The sequence below is a fragment of the Bufo gargarizans genome, chromosome 2, assembly GCF_014858855.1.
Source record: "Bufo gargarizans isolate SCDJY-AF-19 chromosome 2, ASM1485885v1, whole genome shotgun sequence".
NCBI classification, from domain to species: Eukaryota; Metazoa; Chordata; class Amphibia; order Anura; family Bufonidae; genus Bufo; species Bufo gargarizans.
This window is the reverse complement of record NC_058081.1, coordinates 31,973,254-31,993,292: the sequence shown is the minus strand read 5'-3', so window position 1 is coordinate 31,993,292 and position 20,039 is coordinate 31,973,254. Positions and strand designations below refer to the sequence as shown.

Here is a 20,039-nt window from a genome sequence, read left to right as displayed (position 1 = left end):
ACCCCATTTTAGAAACTACGGGATAGGGTGGAAGTTTTGTTAGTACTAGTTTAGGGTACATATGATTTTTGGTTGCTCTATATTACAGTTTTTGTGAGGCAAGGTAACAAGGTATAGCTGTTTTGGCACCGTTTTTTTGTTGTTGCTATTTACAACATTCATCTGACAGGTTAGATCATGTGGTATTTTTATAGAGCAGGTTGTCACAGACGCGGCGATACCTAATATGTATACTTTTTTTATTTATGTAAGTTTTACACAATAATATCATTTTTGAAACAAAACAAAAAATTATGTTTTAGTGTCTCCATATTCTGAGAGACATAGTTTTTTCATCTTTTGTGCGATTATCTGAGCTAGGGTCTCATTTTTTGCGGGATGAGATGACGGTTTGATTGGCACTATTTTGGGGTGCATATGACTTTTTGATCGCTTGCTATTACACTTTTTGTGATGTAAAGTGACAAAAAATTGTTTATTTAGTACAATTAGAATTTTTTATTTTTTACGATGTTCACCTGTGATATTTTTATAGAGCCGATCGATACGGATGCGGAGATACCTAATATGTATACTTTTTTTTATTTATGTAAGTTTTACACAATAACAGCTTTTTTAAAACAAAAAAAAATATGTTTTAGTATCTCCATATCCTGAGCCCTAGTTATTTTTTATTTTTTTTGGTTGATTGTCTCAGGTAGGGGCTCATTTTCTGAGGGATGAGGTGACGGTTAGATTGGTACTATTGTGGTGGGCGTATGCTTTTTTGATCACTTGCTGTTGTACTTTTTGTGATGTAAGGCGACAATTTTTTTTTTACTTTGCACAGTTTTTATTTTTTATTTTTTACGGTGTTCATATGAGGGGTTAGGTCATGTGATATTTTTATAAAGCTGGTCGATATGGACGCGAGGATACCTAATATGTCTATATGTTTTTTCCCTATTTTTATTTACTTTTTTTTTTTACTTTTTTTTTGGAAAAAGACACTTTTTTTTTTACTTAAAACTTTTAATTTTTTTGGTAAAACTTACATTTTATTAACTTTTTTTTCACTTTATTATTTGTCCCACTCTGGGACTTCAACATTGCAGGGTCTGATCCCTGTTTTAATGCAGCACGATACATCTGTAATGTGCTGTATTGAACTGTTAGGGTCTTACACTGTAAGACGTTAACAGTTGCCTAGGAGACCCAGCCTGGGGGCTGGGCCTCCTAGGCCTCCGTATATCCCAGGCCCCAAGCCTTGGAATGGCTTGGGGCTGCCATGGCAACCATCGAGTCCCCGCCACAGCAGCACGGGGACACGATGCATGAGGTGAGGGAGTGCAAACCTCCCATATGCTGCGGTCAGCACAGAGCGCAGCATATGAGGGGTTAATCCACCAACATCGTCCTTTAGCACTAAGTGCCGGCGATTTAGGACAGGCATTCTCGTCCTGGGTCACTAAGGGGTTAATAAATCTAGGTTTCATTCAAAGAATACTGAATAGGCAGCCAATGGGATACATTTGCATGAGAGCCAATCAGGGGCAGTCCCCAGGTAATTAAGGTTAACTGCTGATGACAGGTTGTCAAAACACTGGTTTCAGATTTGTTAACAAGGCAATTAACCTTAATTACCTGGGGACTGCCCCAGGTCTCATGACCGTGGGAAAATGTATCCCATTGGCTGCCTATTCAGTATTCTTTGAATAAAAGCTAGTTTTAGTAATGTGAATGGCCAGGAGAGGGCATGTGACTCCTTCAGCCAATGAAAACACGCCTCCGGGGTATATAAGGACCAGTCAGAAAAGAAAATGGCAGTCCCCTTTATGTTTAAATTCAAAATACTGTCTTTTTTTTATTGACCCTTGATGTTCTGATATTATTAAGCTATCTATTTAACAATCTAAAAGTAAAACTTTTTGGTGTGATTATCTTCTGCTGGTCTTGCATCTAAGTTTATTTAACAAATAGCACTGTGATTAAAATTTTTAAAATAAAATAAAAAATAAGCATAAAAAGATAGCCGAATCACTATAATGGCAAATACATAAATGCAGTTCAGTACCTATCTCCCCACATCCTTGTCATTTATAAGTGCATGTATTGCATGAGGATCACGTGTAAAATAAGTGCTGTGAGTTCAGCAAGGATCCAAAGTCTCTAATAAGTTGAAAAAAAGTGTATTCATAGTGTCCCACACTAACAAGCAGGTAGGTATCAGAAAAATGTGGGCTGGATCGGGTCATATCTCATGTCCATAGCAAAACCCATATATGGAGTATCCTTTTTCAAAAAAAGGGGTTAGTCAATTTTTTATTGCAGAATTTTCTCCATTTACGCGGTTGGTAGGCGTTTTCCATGTTGAATGTACACACATTCACTTTTCTAAAAATTATTATCACTGTATCATTTGTAAATATGTACACTAGTGAAGTAAAATAAAATGAAAATAGAGATGAAAATGGCTTCAAACCATAGGATTGAGAAAGGGCACAATCATTACAGTTAATATATATATATATATATATATATATATATATATATATATATATATTTATATCTTGTATTAGCAGTTTCCCCTGTTACCTATATTTATTTTAAAGGAAAGTGGGTGAAAGGGTTAATGTGCAGTCAGACTGGAGGTCAGGGTGACGCTCCAGAACATCAAGGGTCAATAAAAATAAAGGACAGTATTTCAGCTTTAAACATAAAGGGGACTGCCATTTTCTTTTCTGGCTGGTCCTTATATACCCCGGAGGCGTGTTTTCATTGTCTGAAGGAGTCACATGCCCTCCCCTGGCCATTCACATTACTAAAACTAGCTTTTATTCAAAGAATACTGAATAGGCAGCCAATGGGATACATTTTCCCACGGTCATGAGAGCCAATCAGGGGCAATCTCCAGGTAATTAAGGTTAATTGCCTTGTTAACAAATCTGAAACCAGTATTTTGACAACCTGTCATCAGCAATTAACCTTATTTACCTGGGGACTGCCCCTGATTGGCTCTATTGAAAATGTATCCCATTGGCTGCCTATTCAGTATTCTTTGAATGAAACCTAGTGTTATTAATGTGAATGGCCATTAGGACTCCGCCTGGCATAGCATTACCACGGCAAAACTAAAATTAGCAAAATGTGAGAAATGAAAAGATTGATTCACCCAGCACAATTATCATTTAAAAGTGCTTGATTGAGTTGCTGCAGTCGGGTGATTTATTTTGCATCCTATATGCAGCTGTGTTCAAAATTATTCAACCCCCAATGCTGTAAAGGGTTTTAGGGAATTTAGTGTACATTTGTAATTGTGTTCAGAATGAAATCTTACAAGGACTTTTTAACGAACCAAATGCAACTAAAATGACATCAATTGTTTTTGTAATACAGTATTAAAAGTTTTTTTTGTGATTTCTTCATTGACACAATTATTCAACCCCTTAAAGACTACCACTCTTAAGAACAGAGGTTCATTCAAGTGTTTTCGATCAGGTATTGAAAACACCTGTGGATGTCAAGGATCAGCAATCAAGCATAATAAGCACCAATTAGGCAGATAAGGACTGTGATACTCAGCTCCTTCTAGACATTTACTGGTGTGTTTACAAACATGGTGAAGTCAAGAGAATGGTCCAGGAAGAGGTGATTTCTCTTCACAGGAAGGGCAATGGCTATAAGAAGATTGCAAAGATGTTAAACATAGGAAGCATCATTCGCAAATTCAAGGCAAAAGGCACTGTTGAAACGCTACCTGGTCGTGGCAGAAAGAAGATGCTGACTTCGACTGCTGTGCGCTACCTGAAGCGGAAAGTGGAGAAAAGTCCCTGTGTGACTGCTGAGGAACTGAAAAAAGATTTGTCAGATGTGGGTACTGAAGTTTCAGCTCAGACAATAAGGCGCACACTGCGTAATGAAGGCCTCCATGCCAGAACTCCCAGGCGCACCCCCTTGCTGTCTCCAAAGAATAAGAAGAGTCGACTGCAGTATGCCAAAAGTCATGTGGACAAACCACAAAAGTTTTGGGATAGTGTTTTATGGACTGATGAAACAAAATTAGAACTGTTTGTGCCCATGGATCAACGCTATGTTTGGAGGAGGAAGAACAAGGCCTATGAAGAAAAAAACACCTTGCCTACTGTGAAGCATGGCGGGGGGTCAATCATGCTTTGGGGCTGTTTTTCTTCTACAGGTACAGGGAAGCTTCAGCGTGTGCAAGGTACCATGAATTCTCTTCAGTACCAGGAGATATTGGATGAAAATGTGATGCAGTCCGTCACAAACCTGAGGCTTGGGAGACGTTGGACCTTTCAACAGGACAATGATCCCAAGCATACCTCCAAGTCCACTAGAGCATGGTTGCAGATTAAAGGCTGGAACATTTTGAAGTGGCCATCGCAGTCACCAGACTTAAATCCGATTGAGAACCTCTGGTGGGACTTAAAGAAAGCAGTTGCAGCGCGCAAGCCTAAGAATGTGACTGAACTGGAGGCTTTTGCCCATGAAGAATGGGCGAAGATACCCGTAGATCGGTGCAAGACACTTGTGTCAAGCTATGCTTCACGTTTAAAAGCTGTTATAACTGGAAAAGGATGTTGTACTAAGTATTAAGATTGAATGTCACTTGGGGGTTGAATAAAACTGATAATGATGTGAGCACTGAAAAGACATTTGTGGTTATTTCATTATAAATGTTATGTGATATTTGTCTGACTTACAAGGGCCTCTTTCATTTAATTGTAAACAAGATGACTGAAATGATCAAAATCAATGTCAAACTGGCCAAAACACTCAATTTCAGTGGGGGTTGAATAATTTTGAACACAACTGTACATAATTAAAGTAGTGGAGTGGAGTAATTTATCAATCAAGTTGAGGCTGGAGGTGAGCCGCTGTATATGATTGTTTTAATAAAAAGGCTCAGGCGGCTCTACTTCCAGGGGCCTCCCCGGACTACGTCTCTATATCACATAGGGCTCTTTTATTTTATGCTCACGCATTTCGTAGAAAGAATTAACATAAGGGGGGTTGCACTTTTGAACGCTTTGGGCTGCCGTTCTGCTTTTGAAAGTACCAAAGCTGGCAGAGGTCACCAAGCTGAGTTTGTCCTTTACACTTTTACACAGTCACTCGATTCGCTGCAGCTCTGCTACATCTGTCAGCCGCTCTGCAAGCCATGACCTTGTACTACTTTGTATCCAGTTTATCATTTTCCAAAGCAGATCAGGTTGCATAAGTACATTGTAGCAATAATACTTACTTCCTACAGGATATGAACAGCGCCTGTCATTGCCGAGGACGAGGAGCCATGCCTGCTCCATTAGGAGGATTCAATAGCACAGACTGCTCCAGCCCTGCAGAACTTGACATTAGCATTGTGACAACTCAGATGTCAGGGAAAGGTCACTTATTGCCGCTTGAGCTCTTAATAAATACACAGCCTCAGGAACCATAGGCATTTATTACAGGCTTTCATCTGAATTGCATTATACTATTGTAATTAGGCAGCGAAATTGCAATCAGCAGAGCCACAGCTTGTCCTCTTCCATACTTGCAAGTATTACCCTCTTTCTTAACCTTAAAACACTGCAGATACTATTTAATAAATAATACATCATGATGATAGCGAAACCAAAGTTTGATTGATTTATACGCTTGAAGGAGCATGCCATGTATTATTTTAGGTTTTCAGCCTCAAATCACCACGGGGGCTTAGTAAGAAGTGTTGGAAGTGCACATACAATAGCGTACAGTTTGGCGCACATGCACAGCTCCATGCGCCATCTGCTGGTGGTAAAACCACATTACACCCTTTGATTTTTCTAGCAATTCTTTTACTACGATCTATTACCTAAAGGAATACGATGCCGCAACGTGCTCACCGAATGTCCCTGGGAGTGCTAGCGATGCTACATCTGTACTATTGCTGTCATTGCATTCAAGTGCTTAGGAGGGAGGAAGGGGGTAAAGAAAAAGCAAAAATTCATAAAAAAGTAAAAAGAGATATAATGTTTTCCTGAAAATTCTGAGTCCTATGAGACTAGTGGGTGTTTTCTACAGATTTCCATGGCAATTGTAGCCAATTTGTTTGGACCTAATCAATTCAGGTCCGAACCAAACTTTCTCAAAAATTCAGAGCTGACAAGTTCATTTATCTCTAATCTGGCATTTATTAAGATCAAGTCTACATACAGTACAGACCAAAAGTTTGGACACACCGTCTCATTCAAAGAGTTTTCTTTATTTTCATGACTATGGAAATTGTAGATTCACACTGAAGGCATCAAAACTATGAATTAACACATGTGGAATTATATACATAACAAAAAAGTGTGAAACAACTGAAAATATGTCATATTCTAGGTTCTTCAATGTAGCCACCTTTTGCTTTGATTACTGCTTTGCACACTCTTGGCATTCTCTTGATAAGTTTCAAAAGGTAGTCACCTGAAATGGTTTTCACTTCACAGGTGTGCCCTGTCAGGTTTAATAAGTGGGATTTCTTGTCTTATAAATGGGGTTGGGACCATCAGTTGCGTTGTGGAGAAGTCAGGTGGATACACAGCTTATAGTCCTACTGAATAGACTGTTAGAATTTGTATTATGGCAAGAAAAAAGCAGCTAAGTAAAGAAAAACGATTGGCCATCGTTACTTTAAGAAATTAAGGTCAGTCAGTCTGAAAAATTGGGTAACCTTTGAAAGTGTCCCCAAGTGCAGTCACAAAAACCATCAAGCGCTACAAAGAAACTGTCTCACATGCGGACCGCCCCAGGAAAGGTAGACCAAGAGTCACCTCTGCTGCGGAGGATAAGTTCATCCGAGTCACCAACCTCAGAAATCGCAGGTTAACAGCAGCTCAGATTAGAGACCAGGTCAATGCCACACAGAGTTCTAGCAGCAGACACATCTCTAGAACAACTGTTAAGAGGAGACTGTGTGAATTAGGTCTTCATGGTAGAATATCTGCTAGGAAACCATTGCTAAGGACAGGCAACAAGCAGTGGAGACTTGTTTGGGCTAAAGAACACAAGGAATGGACATTAGACCAGTGGAAATCTGTGCTTTGGTGTGAGGAGTCAAAATTTGAGATCTTTGGTTCCAACCACCGTGTCTTTGTGCGACGCAGAAAAGGTGAACGGATGGACTCTACATGCCTGGTTCCCACCGTGAAGCATGGAGGAGGAGGTGTGATGGTGTGGGGGTGCTTTGCTGGTGACACTGTTGGGGATTTTTTCAAAATTGAAGGCATACTGAACCAGCATGGCTACCACAGCATCTTGAAGCGGCATGCTATTCCATCCAGTTTGCCTTTAGTTGGACCATTTATTTTTCAACAGGACAATGACCCCAAAGACAGCTCCAGGCTGTGTAAGGGCTATTTGACCATGAAGGAGAGTGATGGAGTGCTGCGCCAGATGACCTGGCCTCCACATGTCACCGGACCTGAACCCAATCGAGATGGTTTGGGGTGAGCTGGACCGCAGAGTGAAGGCAAAAGGGCCAACAAGTGCTAAGCATCTCGGGGAACTTCTTCAAGACTGTTGGAAGACCATTTCAGATGACTACCTCTTGAAACTCATCAAGAGAATGCCAAGAGTGTGCAAAGCAGTAATCATAGCAAAAGGTGGCTACTTTGAAGAACCTAGAATATGACATATTTTCAGTTGTTTCACACTTTTTTGTTATGTATATAATTCCACATGTGTTAATTCATAGTTTTGATGCCTTCAGTGTGAATCTACAATTTTCATAGTCATGAAAATAAAGAAAACTCTTTGAATGAGAAGGTGTGTCCAAACTTTTGGTCTGTACTGTATGTGAAAGACCACTGCAAGATTTGTGTCTCTTACCTGAATCAGTAATAACAGTAACGGACACAAATAAGGTCCATTGTAACATGTCTCTCTCTTCTTGAAAGTACTTCACCAGCTCCTCTCTTTTTAAAACGTGAAAGCCTTTGCCCTCGTTGATCTAGATGAGAGTTGAAAACCACAAAGAGTTAATATTGTCTATGCCATGGTCGGCTAACTGGTTAAAGAGATTATTTCATAAAGAGAATCCTTTCATACCCAATCCGAGCATATGGGGGCCACTGATCAACTGAAAACTCATCAGAATGGCCACAATGTGTACACCTACATACTGTATCTGTCAGTTCTTGATCTGGAAGACTTGAACCATGAATATATTATATGGATGGTCAAAAGGACAAAAATATGGCTGGCCTAAGATTCCCACATCAGGAACCTCCTCTATGAGTAATAATGGAGATCTGCTCTGAATAAGTACTCCCGCTTTGGTGGACTCAAGTCCACATGGTTCACTCATGTCCACCATGTAATGCTAGATATCTTCCATGCAATGGCTTCACTCAAGCAAAATCAGCTGTTTGCCAGAGGAGTTGGGTTTCTGACATGTGATGATGAGCTGATGGCCGTAGTGGCTCCATTCTTGTTCACCCTGAGGGGACAACTTTTTTGAACTTGTATGAAATTAGAAAACAGAGACAGTTTTTTTTCTGGAAACGGTATCACTTTTGCCCATGTTCTGTGAGTTGTTTTGCACCATAACCTCATTCTCTGAATTCTAAAGTACAGTACAGTACAGTCTATGGACTAGAGATAACAACAGCTGTCAAGTGTGTACAGCTCGACCTACTACTATAGATCTACAGTATGTATCCTCCTGGAAAGGGATGAAACGCAAAGTAGCAAACATGGGCCCTTGATGGATGTCAAGCATTGGAAAATATCCAAGGTAGAAGAGGAATGTCCAGCTCGACATTACTCTTCTACTATGGACAAGAGAGGTGCTTTTTCAGGGCAGCAATGCAGGCTATTTTTACATCTGCAAAACTATACAGGTCCTTCTAAAAAATTAGCATATTGTGATAAAGTTCATTATTTTCTGTAATGTACTGATAAACTTTAGACTTTCATATATTTTAGATTCATTACACACCAACTGAAGTAGTTCAAGCCTTTTACTGTTTTAATATTGATGATTTTGGCATACAGCTCATGAAATACCAAATTTCCTATCTAAAAAAATTGCATATTTCATCCGACCAATAAAAGAAAAGGGTTTTTAATACAATAAAAGTCAACCTTCAAATAATTATGTTCAGTTATGCACTCAATACTTGGTCGGGAATCCTTTTGCAGAAATGACTACTTCAATGCGGTGTGGCATGGAGGCAATCAGCCTGTGGCACTGCTGAGGTATTATGGAGGCCCAGGATGCTTCGATAGCGGCCTTAAGCTCATCCAGAGTGTTGGGTCTTGCGTCTCTCAACTTTCTCTTCCCAATATCCCACAGATTCTCTATGGGGTTCAGGTTAGGAGAGTTGGCAGGCCAATTGAGCACAGTAATACCATGGTCAGTAAACCATTTACCAGTGGTTTTGGCACTGTGAGCAGGTGCCAAGTCGTACTGAAAAATGAAATCTTCATCTCCATAAAGCTTTTCAGCAGATGGAAGCATGAAGTGCTCCAAAATCTCCTGATAGCTAGCTGCATTGACCCTGCCCTTGATAAAACACAGTGGACCAACACCAGCAGCTGACATGGCACCCCAGACCATCACTGACTGTGGGTACTTGACACTGGACTTCAGGCATTTTGGCATTATCCCTCTCCCCAGTCTTCCTCCAGACTCTGGCACCTTGATTTCCGAATGACATGCAACAGTCCAGTGCTGCTTCTCTGTAGCCCAGGTCAGGCGCTTCTGCCGCTGTTTCTGGTTCAAAAGTGGCTTGACCTGGGGAATGCGGCACCTGTAGCCCATTTCCTGCACACGCCTGTACACGGTGGCTCTGGATGTTTCTACTCCAGACTCAGTCCACTGCTTCCGCAGGTCCCCCAAGGTCTGGAATCGGTCCTTCTCCACAATCTTCCTCAGGGTCCGGTCACCTCTTCTCGTTGTGCAGCGTTTTCTGCCACACTTTTTCCTTCCCACAGACTTCCCACTGAGGTGCCTTGATACAGCACTCTGGGAACAGCCTATTCGTTCAGAAATGTCTGTGTCTTACCCTCTTGCTTGAGGGTGTCAATAATGGCCTTCTGGACAGCAGTCAGGTCGGTAGTCTTACCCATGATTGCGGTTTTGAGTAATGAACCAGGCTGGGAGTTTTTAAAAGCTTCAGGAATCTTTTGCAGGTGTTTAGAGTTAATTAGTTGATTCAGATGATTAGGTAAATAGCTCGTTTAGAGAACCTTTTCATGATATGCTAATTTTTTTAGATAGGAATTTTGGGTTTTCATGAGCTGTATGCCAAAATCATCAATATTAAAACAATAAAAGGCTTGAACTACTTCAGTTGTGTGTAATGAATCTAAAATATATGAAAGTCTAATGTTTATCAGTACATTACAGAAAATAATGAACTTTATCACAATATGCTAATTTTTTTAGAAGGACCTGTACTGTTTCTCATTAAAAAAAAGATGAACACTGCAGGGGAAACCGATTCTTCTCTAGTCTCCACCAGTATTCGTTGTGCTATGGATCAATCACTGCATTTATGTTTTTGCAACTGAGGGAAACCATTGTGCAGATGTGAACAGAGCTTAAATCTCAGACAACTTCTTTAGTTATTATCATAGGTGTCTGTATAGTATCATTTTTTATGGATTCTGATGATGGATCACTTGAAGAACAAGGGTAAATGTATTTATTGAACCAAGAAGAAGTTAAGCTTTGAAGAAAAAGTATCATTACATCTACTCTCCTCAGGGTATTTGGTAGACTTTTCTTCTCATTGTCTCTCTTGAGTCCAAAGAGCACAAAGGAGTTTCCTTTAACAGGTTCACCATGGAGATAGCTGATGAGATAATGAAAATATGTTTTACTACTAGTCACAATAATATATCCTTTATAAGCAGGAATAAGTCCCTAAAACATCTCTAGAACTGATGGGAATTCATGGCCAAATGCTTCTACTCACGTTGCCGTTATGTCCACCCTTAGTTCTTTGTCTTTAAAGTAGAAAAACTTCTGAGATGAAGTTACTTTTATTTTAAAGCTTGGGTTAACTGAAATAAATGTAAAAGTGAACGTGAAAATGAGGACAATTTGAAATCTCTGAAAAGGCGAGTTTGGAATACTTCATCTAACCATGTAGTATGCTGTTCTGAGAAAACATGACAGCACAAAGCAAAGGAAATTCAGACCTGTATAGTTAAATACTCTACATTGCCATCTAGTGGTTGGAATGTCCACAGCAAAAAAAATAAACATTTTTTAGCAATTTATTTTTTTGAAAGATTTGTTGGGATTGGAAACATTATAAAACAAATGTTCAATATTAGTATTGAGCGAACATGCTCGGCCGAATACCTGTTTGACTCGAGCATCGCTATGTTCGGCACATGGCGGTACTCGGCCGAGTACCGCATGTGCTTGGGCACCATGCTTGAGTCTCCTCCCCGCACGTTTTGCGGCTGCTAAGCAGCTAATAAACATGCAGGTTAGTACTGCCATCACTGTAATGCCAGTATCCATGTTGGCTACTGGCATTACAGTGATTGGCTGGCCGGAACACATCATCCAATGCTATATAGCACCCGATGAGGCGGGTTCGGCTCATTGCGAGTCAGGGAGAGCTGTGGGTAGGAAGGGACAGATAGTGTAGGGAGTTTGTGATTGCAATTTATTAAATTTTAAAACGTTTCAAAGACCCAAAAGTCCTTTTAAGGACTGTTGTGTGTGTTGGCAGCAATTTAATCTTGCAAAGTAGTCATATTATTTTTTTTTCTATACTTTTCGATATTTTTTCTATAGAGGGTGTATGCAGTGACTTGTGATATCTGTTCTGCAATACCTTCTGTGTGTCAGAAGCAGTGATAGGAAGAATATTATTGAAAACAATTATATATTTTTTCATAATGTATCCACATTTTTCCTATAAACGGTCCCTGCAGTGAATTGTCACATCTCTGCTGCAATAGGGTGTGTGTGTCAGGGCCAGATATTGGGAAAAATATTAGCGAAAACAATTATATCTTGTCCATAATTTATCCACATTTTTCACAAAAACAGTGTCTGCAGTGAATTGTCACATCTGCGCTGCAATAGCGTGTGTCAGGGCCAGATATTGGGAAAATATTAGCGAAAACAATTATCTCTTTTCCCTAATTTATCCACACTTTGCCTATAAACGGTGTCTGCAGTGAATTGTCACATCTGCGCTGCAAAAGTGTATGTGTGTGTGTGTCAGGGCCAGATATTGGAAAAAATATTGCTGACAACAAATATATTTTTTCCATAATTTATCCACACTTTGCCTATAAACGGTGTCTGCAGTGACTTGTGACATCTGTTCAGCAATAACTTCTGTCTGTCAGGAGCAGAGATAGGAAGAATATTATTGAAAACAATTATATTTTTTCCATAATTTATCCTCATTTTTCCTATAAACGGTCCCTGCAGTGAATTGTCACATCAGTGCTGCAATAGGGTGTGTGTGTCAGGGCCAGATATTGGGAAAAATATTACTGACAACAAATATATTTTTTCCATAATTTATCCACACTTTGCCTATAAACGGTGTCTGCAGTGAATTGTCACATCTGCGCTGCAATAGCGTGTGTGTGTCAGGGCCAGATATTGGGGAAAATATTACTGACACCAAATATATTTTTTCCATAATTTATCCACACTTTGCCTTCAAACAGTCCCTTATAACATATAACTTTTAATTTGAAGAAGGCGAGAATTAAGGGATAGGGAAGTGGCCGTGATGCTGATGGTGCACGCAGAGGCCGTGGCCCTGGGCGCAGTGAAACTGTGTCTACTGCCAGAGCACAAGAAAAACAATCATCCAATATACCTAGCTTCATGTACCAGTTTGCAGGGCGGCGCAGGACACTACTCTTGAAGTCAGCCCAGTGCGAGCAGGTGGTCGTTTGGATTGCAGCAGATAGTGCTTCCAGTCGGTTAAGCACCACCCTGTCTTCCACCAAGTCCAGGCTTAGCAGCCAAGAGTCTGGTCTACACAATCCTCACCCTGATCCTCCTTCCTCCCACCATTTACAGTCTGGCCAAACAAGTGATCCCACACTCGGATATTCCGAGGACCTCTTTGCATCGCCATTAATTGATTTGGCCCTCTCGCCAAGCACGCTTGAAGAGGGACCTGAGATCTTGTGCCCTGATTCCCAACCTCTTGAGCATCCCGAGTCACAAGAACATGATGCTGGGGAACCACAATTAGTGTTTAATGAGGTGGATGATGATGAGACACAGTTGCCAATGACTCAACCGCAATTACTGTTTAAGAGGTTGAGGAAGAGGATGACACACAGTTGTCAATCACTGAGGTTGTGGTTAGGTCAACAAATCAGGAGGATGATCAGAGTGATTTAGTGGAAGAGGAGGTGCTGGACGACGAGGTCACTGAACTAACTTGGGAAGGTAGCAACAAGCCGAGCGAGGAGACCAGAAAGAGCTGTGGCTCTCGCCACTCAACCTAGAACCAGGCATGGTTGTGTCTGATAATGGCCTTAACTTGGTGGCATCTTTGGAGCTGGGCAACCTTAGACACATCCCATGCCTTGCCCACATATTTAACCTTGTGATTCAGCAGTTTCTAAAAACATACCCCAATTTGCCTAAGCTACTGGTGAAGGTGAGCCACATGTGTAAACATTTCCGCAAGTCACCAACAGCTTCAGACAGTCTTTCAACGCTGCAGCAATGCTTGAAATTGCCAGCTCACCGGCTGTTGTGCGACGTGAGCACGCGCTGGAACTCCACGTTCCTCATGTTGACCAGGGTTTGCGAGCAGCAGAGGCAGGTTGTGGAATACCAGCTGCAACATGGTCATCGCCTTTCCAGTCAGCTTCCGCTATTCACAAGCGAGGAGTGGGCATGGATGTCTGACCTCTGTGAGGTTGTACGCAACTTTGAGGAATCACCACAGATGGTGAGCGGTGATAACGCTATTATCAGCGTCACCATACCACTTCTGTGTCTTCTCAAACGCTCGCTGCTCACAATTAAGGACGACGGAGTGCATGTAGAAGAGGTGGAAATGGGGGAAGACATTACACAGGTTGATGATAGCCAGACCAACCTCAGTTCGTCTTCTCTCCGCAAATTGGAAGCTGAAGAGGAGGAGGAGGAGCAGGAAACAGTAGCCTCAGCTACAGAGGGTAGTACCCATGGAAGTTTAATTCTGTCTGTTCTGCGTGGGTGGGCAGAAGAGGAGGAAGAGGATGAGGAGATTGGGAGTGATCCTCCTGATGATGACAGAGAATTTTCGCCTGTTGGTACTCTGGCACACATGACTGACTTCATGCTAGGCTGCCTTTCCTGCGACCCGCGCGTTATGCACAATTTAAACAACACGGATTTCTGTTTGTCAAATTAATTTTGTTTGAAGAGTCTCACCAGCTGTCAGAGGAAATACATTGTATATGTAGTGTTTGTCGGGCACTCGCAACAATGGTTCACTCAGCGAGCAGGAGATTTAAATAATTAAAATCCTATTTTATTGTTCTTTAAACATATATATTAGGCTTGACGATTACAAACAATATACATAAAATATACATAAAACTATAAAACTTTGAAACTTCTATGACACACTGTTAGTGAGTGTTGTTTCTTTGATATATGAATTAATACCCTTGGCTATCCGTTGTATAAGTTTATTTATGTATTGAGAAAGGTTGGATGTGAATGATCCTATTCCTGAAATGATTGGCCGTCCTGGGGGGCCTTGGGGGTTCTTATGTAATTTAGGTATGCAATAAAAGGCTGGTTTTCTGAGTAGGGTATCTAATATAAATTGGTATTCTTGTTCTGAAAGTATCTGATCATTCAATCCCTTTTTGCATAGTTCATTTAATCTTTGGTTGAGTTTCTCTATTGGGTCACCTCTAAGTTTTTTATACACTACGTGCAGAATTATTAGGCAAATGAGTATTTTGACCACATCATCCTCTTTATGCATGTTGTCTTACTCCAAGCTGTATAGGCTCGAAAGCCTACTACCAATTAAGCATATTAGGTGATGTGCATCTCTGTAATGAGAAGGGGTGTGGTCTAATGACATCAACACCTTTCCTTTCCTTTGGCAAAATGGGTCAAAAGAAGGACTTGACAGGCTCAGAAAAGTCAAAAATAGTGAGATATCTTGCAGAGGGATGCAGCACTCTTAAAATTGCAAAACTTCTGAAGCGTGATCATCGAACAATCAAGCGTTTCATTCAAAATAGTCAATAGGGTCGCAAGAAGCGTGTGGAAAAACCAAGGCGCAAAATAACTGCCCATGAACTGAGAAAAGTCAAGCGTGCAGCTGCCAAGATGCCACTTGCCACCAGTTTGGCCATATTTCAGAGCTGCAACATGACTGGAGTGCCCAAAAGCACAAGGTGTGCAATACTCAGAGACATGGCCAAGGTAAGAAAGGCTGAAAGACGACCACCACTGAACAAGACACACAAGCTGAAACGTCAAGACTGGGCCAAGAAATATCTCAAGACTGATTTTTCTAAGGTTTTATGGACTGATGAAATGAGAGTGAGTCTTGATGGGCCAGATGGCTGGATTTGTAAAGGGCAGAGAGCTCCAGTCCGACTCAGACGCCAGCAAGGTGGAGGTGGAGTACTGGTTTGGGCTGGTATCATCAAAGATGAGCTTGTGGGGCCTTTTTGGGTTGAGGATGGAGTCAAGCTCATCTCCCAGTCCTACTGCCAGTTTCTGGAAGACACCTTCTTCAAGCAGTGGTACAGGAAGAAGTCTGCAAGGTAAGAAAAACATGATTTTCATGCAGGACAATGCTCCATCACACGCGTCCAAGTACTCCACAACGTGGCTGGCAAGAAAGGGTATAAAAGAAGAAAATCTAATGACATGGCCTCCTTGTTCACCTGATCTGAACCCCATTGAGAACCTGTGGTCCATCATCAAATGTGAGATTTACAAGGAGGGAAAACAGTACACCTCTCTGAACAGTGTCTGGGAGGCTGTGGTTGCTGCTGCACGCAATGTTGATGGTGAACAGATCAAAACACTGACAGAATCCATGGATGGCAGGCTTTTGAGTGTCCTTGCAAAGAAAGGTGGCTATATTGGTCACTGATTTGTTTTTGTTTTGTTTTTGAGTGTCAGAAATGTATATTTGTGAATGTTGAGATGTTATATTGGTTTCACTGGTAAAAATAAATAATTGAAATGGGTATATATTTATTTTTTGTTAAGTTGACTAATAATTATGCACAGTAATAGTCACCTGCACACACAGATATCCCCCTAAAATAGCTAAATCAGCTTTGATATTAATGAGTTTTTTGGGTTCATTGAGAACATGGTTGTTGTTCAATAATAAAATTAATCCTCAAAAATACAACTTGCCTAATAATTCTGCACTCCCTGTATGTACTTGCATCTCTAAATTGTTTATGGCATTCTTCACTATTATTTTTGGCATCTAACACCACTAAGGCCCCCACTTATCCGTGGGTCGTATTAAAATCAGTTTCTCTGTCTGGATTTGCTTAATGGCTGTTATTTATGCCTTAGTGAGGTTGTTTCTCCTAATTGGTCCATTTTTTATTTTCCTTAGACCTCATGCACACGACAGTATTTTTTCACTGTCCGCAAAACGGGGTTCCGTTGGTCCGTGATCCGTGACCGTTTTTTCGTCCGTGGGTCTTCCTTGATTTTAGGAGGATCCACGGACAGGCCGCACACCGCCACCAATGTTCTTATTACAATAGAGGGAGGGGGGCCGGGGGAGGCCGCACACTGCCACCAATGTTCTTATTACAATAGAGGGAGGAAGGGGGGGGGCGGGGGGGGGGGGGCGCACACTGTGCCACCAATGTTATTATTACAATAGAGGGAGGGAGGGGGGGGCTGCACTGGCCACCAATGAAATTTAAACTGGGGAGGGATGGGGGTCTGCCCCCTGCTGCCTGGCAGCCCCGGATCTCTTACAGGGGGCTATGATACGCACAATTAACCCCTTCAGGTGCAGCACCTGAGGGGTTAATTGTACGGATCACAGCCCCCTGTAAGAGATCGGGGGCTGCCAGGCAGCAGGGGGCAGTCATGTACACAGTTCGTTGTATATTCTAACTAGAAGCGTCCCCATCACTATGGGAACACCTCTGTGTTAGAATATACTGTCGGATCTGAGTTTTCACAAAGTGAAAACTCAGCTCTGAAAAAGCTTTTATGCAGACGGATCTTCGGATCCGTCTGTATGAAAGTAACCTATGGCCACGGATCAGGACACACATGCCAATCTTGTGTGCATCCGTGTTCTTTCACGGACCCATTGACTTGAATGAGTCCGTGAACCGTTGTCTGTCAAAAAAATAGGACAGCTCATATTTTTTTGACGGACAGGATACAGAGATCACGGAGGCGGATGACAAACGGTGCATTTTCCCAGTTTTCAACGGACCCATTGAAACGGAACAACAGGCACGGGTGCACACAGCGGTCGTGTGCATGAGGCCTTAGATCTGCTTCTACATTTTTTCAAAAATATATTATTTCTTGACTCAATTCTTGCCTTGGAAACTTTGTGTGTACAAATCTGTCTGTGTTTGTGACCTAATAGTGAATAGGATTTTTTAAGTGATATTTCTTGAGACATAATTTATGAATACATTTTTCCACACTTATGTAAGTGTCAAATTTATTTAACTGAGTGGATGGTGCATATTTTAAACCCTTATTTAACAGTTTGATTTGTGTATCTGCCAATGTCACCGAACTTAGATTTACCACAGTGTTTTGTTCTTTTGTGGAAATGGCATGAAGTTGTTTCAGTTTCTTTTTGCCTTGTCCCTTCCGTGTCTTTTTACACTTTTTTCTTTGTCTTGATTTCTGTGATGTTGGTCCTGTGGGTGATTTGACTTGTGATTGCGGGTTGGATAGTGATGTGTGTTCCTCCTGTCTTGTGGTTTCGATCAGCTCACCTGCAGGCCCAAACCTAAAATCTTTTACAGGATCTGCTCACCTGCAGGCCCGCAAGTCAAATCTTTTACAGGGTCAGCTCAGCTTCAGGCCCGTAACTAAATGTGAATGAGTCCCTCCTTTATGTGATATACAGGTTGTATCAGAGTGCCTCTTCCTTGTAATTTTTGGCAGCACTTGCACTTTATATACAAGTAAATATACAAGAAATTATTTTTTCAATCAATTTTTCCTATAAAATCTATTTTTAACTTTGGTTTTGTGCGTATTATTGTCATTATGTAAAAGTGGCGTACTATTCGGACAACATAGTTCCCAGCAGCGATCAGCGAGTCCAAGATGCATCTATACATCCTCCCAATGCTGTTACAGAACCATTTCGGTGGTGTTACCAACAATTTCTGACATTTTCTTATGAACCAGACACCCTCCCCTCTTCAAAGCAGGGGTTACCAGGTTTAATGCTCGGGTTCTCCCATTGACTTCCATTATACTTGGATGCTCGGTCGAGCACCCGAATATCACGATGTGTTTGGCCCGAGCACCCGAGCACTACAGTGCTCGACCTTCATTTTGAACTTCCATCAATGATTCAGAGTGAAGTGCACTCCTCGTCTAAAGGCACAAACTTATTGATGCATTACATGCACAGCCCATTATTCATCATGTGATGCTTCACTGCTGATGCTGAACATCTGCTCCTAGGTTCTCTTTCAGATTGTAGCTAATCACCAGCAATGGAACATACTGTATAATGATTGGTTTATTTTGGGAGCATGCTACGGTGCGGTTCACTGTGACAGTTGTGGCGTGTAGGCTGGCTGCATGACCTCTCGTGTACTGGCTGCAGGCTGACTCCTGTGTATACTGGTTGCTTGGGGACTGCAAGCTGACTGTGGTGTCTTGTGTGAACTATGCCGGTGAGTGTGTGTACTCCCCGTGTCTCGGTGCAGTTCTGGTCACTGTTCCCGTGTTGGCTGGCTGCAAGCTCCCTTGCGTACTGGCTGCAGATTGACTCCTGTGTGTGTTGGTTGCTTGGGACTGCGTGCTGGCTGCGTGTGTGTGAACTGTGGCCTGTGTTTGTGGATTCTGTGTCTGCATCTCTGTGGTTCCTGTCTCCGGTGCCATGCAGGCTGGCTGCGTACTCTTTGTGTACTGGCTTTGGGTGTTCCCATTTATACTGGTTCTGCTATGTGTGCTGGTTGTGGCCTTGTGTGTGAACAGGGTCTGTGTATGGCTGCATTTCTGTTTGTGACACGGGTTGTTTGTGCTCTGGCGTACTGGCTGTGATGGACTCTGTGTATGTTGGTTGCCAGGGGCAATGTCCAGTACTGCAGCCTGAGTGTTCACATCTCTGTTCACTGGCTCCCCTCCCTGTTTGGTTCTGATGGGGTTAACATTACCTTTTCTGTTCCTGGGTGTGGCTTATCAGGTGCCCTTGTTATAATAGCCATATCTATCTGTGAGCTGTGGGGCTTGTGATCAGTCTGTCTTATGTCTTGTTGGGTGTTGCAACTTACTGCTCACCCAGGGGGCCAGTCTGTCCCGTGCCTTACTGGGTGTAGCCCCTTGCTGCTGACCCAGTTTTTTTTTTCCATCTGTCCTTTTTTGTGGTGTTGCCTGGTTATGTATTGGTGTTGTTGTTGCTTTGTCTGTTCTTCTGTACCTGTCCTCTGATGTGATGATGTTGTTATCCTTGCCTTTCCTTCTGTACCTGTTCTCTGTCTGGATCCACTCTGTTCCATGTCTAGCCTAGCAGTGCTCTAACTCATCTGATAGCCTGGCAGTGCCTACTGCCTCTGTTCCTGTGTATGTCCTGCCTTCGTGAGAGGGCTCCTGCATTCCCCGGAGGGAGGCTCTCTAGTCTGTGTGCAGCTCTGCTTGAGACCGCCATGCTTCTATTCTACATGGGCTCCAAGCATCTGCTTCTGTGTTGGTTCCCATTTGTCTTGTTGTCTCATCCATGTCCTGTGTTTGTTCTGATGTCTTTTTCCGCTGGTGTTTGCATCAGCGTGGTTCTCTACAGGTAGCAGCCATGTGTACCGGGACTTTCCTGGAGGTGTGACCAGTGAGCCCGCAGCCCAGTTCATTCCCACCATCAGGGGCTCTGTGAACAACGGGG

The 20,039-nt window shown here is 42.0% G+C and overlaps 1 protein-coding gene across 1 annotated transcript in view; it reads right to left on the bottom strand.

Moving 5' to 3' along the window:
• The window catches only part of LOC122927156 (A.superbus venom factor 1-like), a 503,636-nt gene that overhangs the window by 366,738 nt on the left and 116,859 nt on the right, over window positions 1-20,039 (bottom strand). The window contains exons 7-9 of the mRNA XM_044278753.1: window positions 10,929-11,016; window positions 10,703-10,805; window positions 7,834-7,954 (exon numbers count right to left, since the gene is read on the bottom strand). Of these exons, the coding sequence (XP_044134688.1) occupies window positions 7,834-7,954; window positions 10,703-10,805; window positions 10,929-11,016 (312 nt within the window). The remainder of the gene's footprint in view (window positions 1-7,833; window positions 7,955-10,702; window positions 10,806-10,928; window positions 11,017-20,039) is intronic.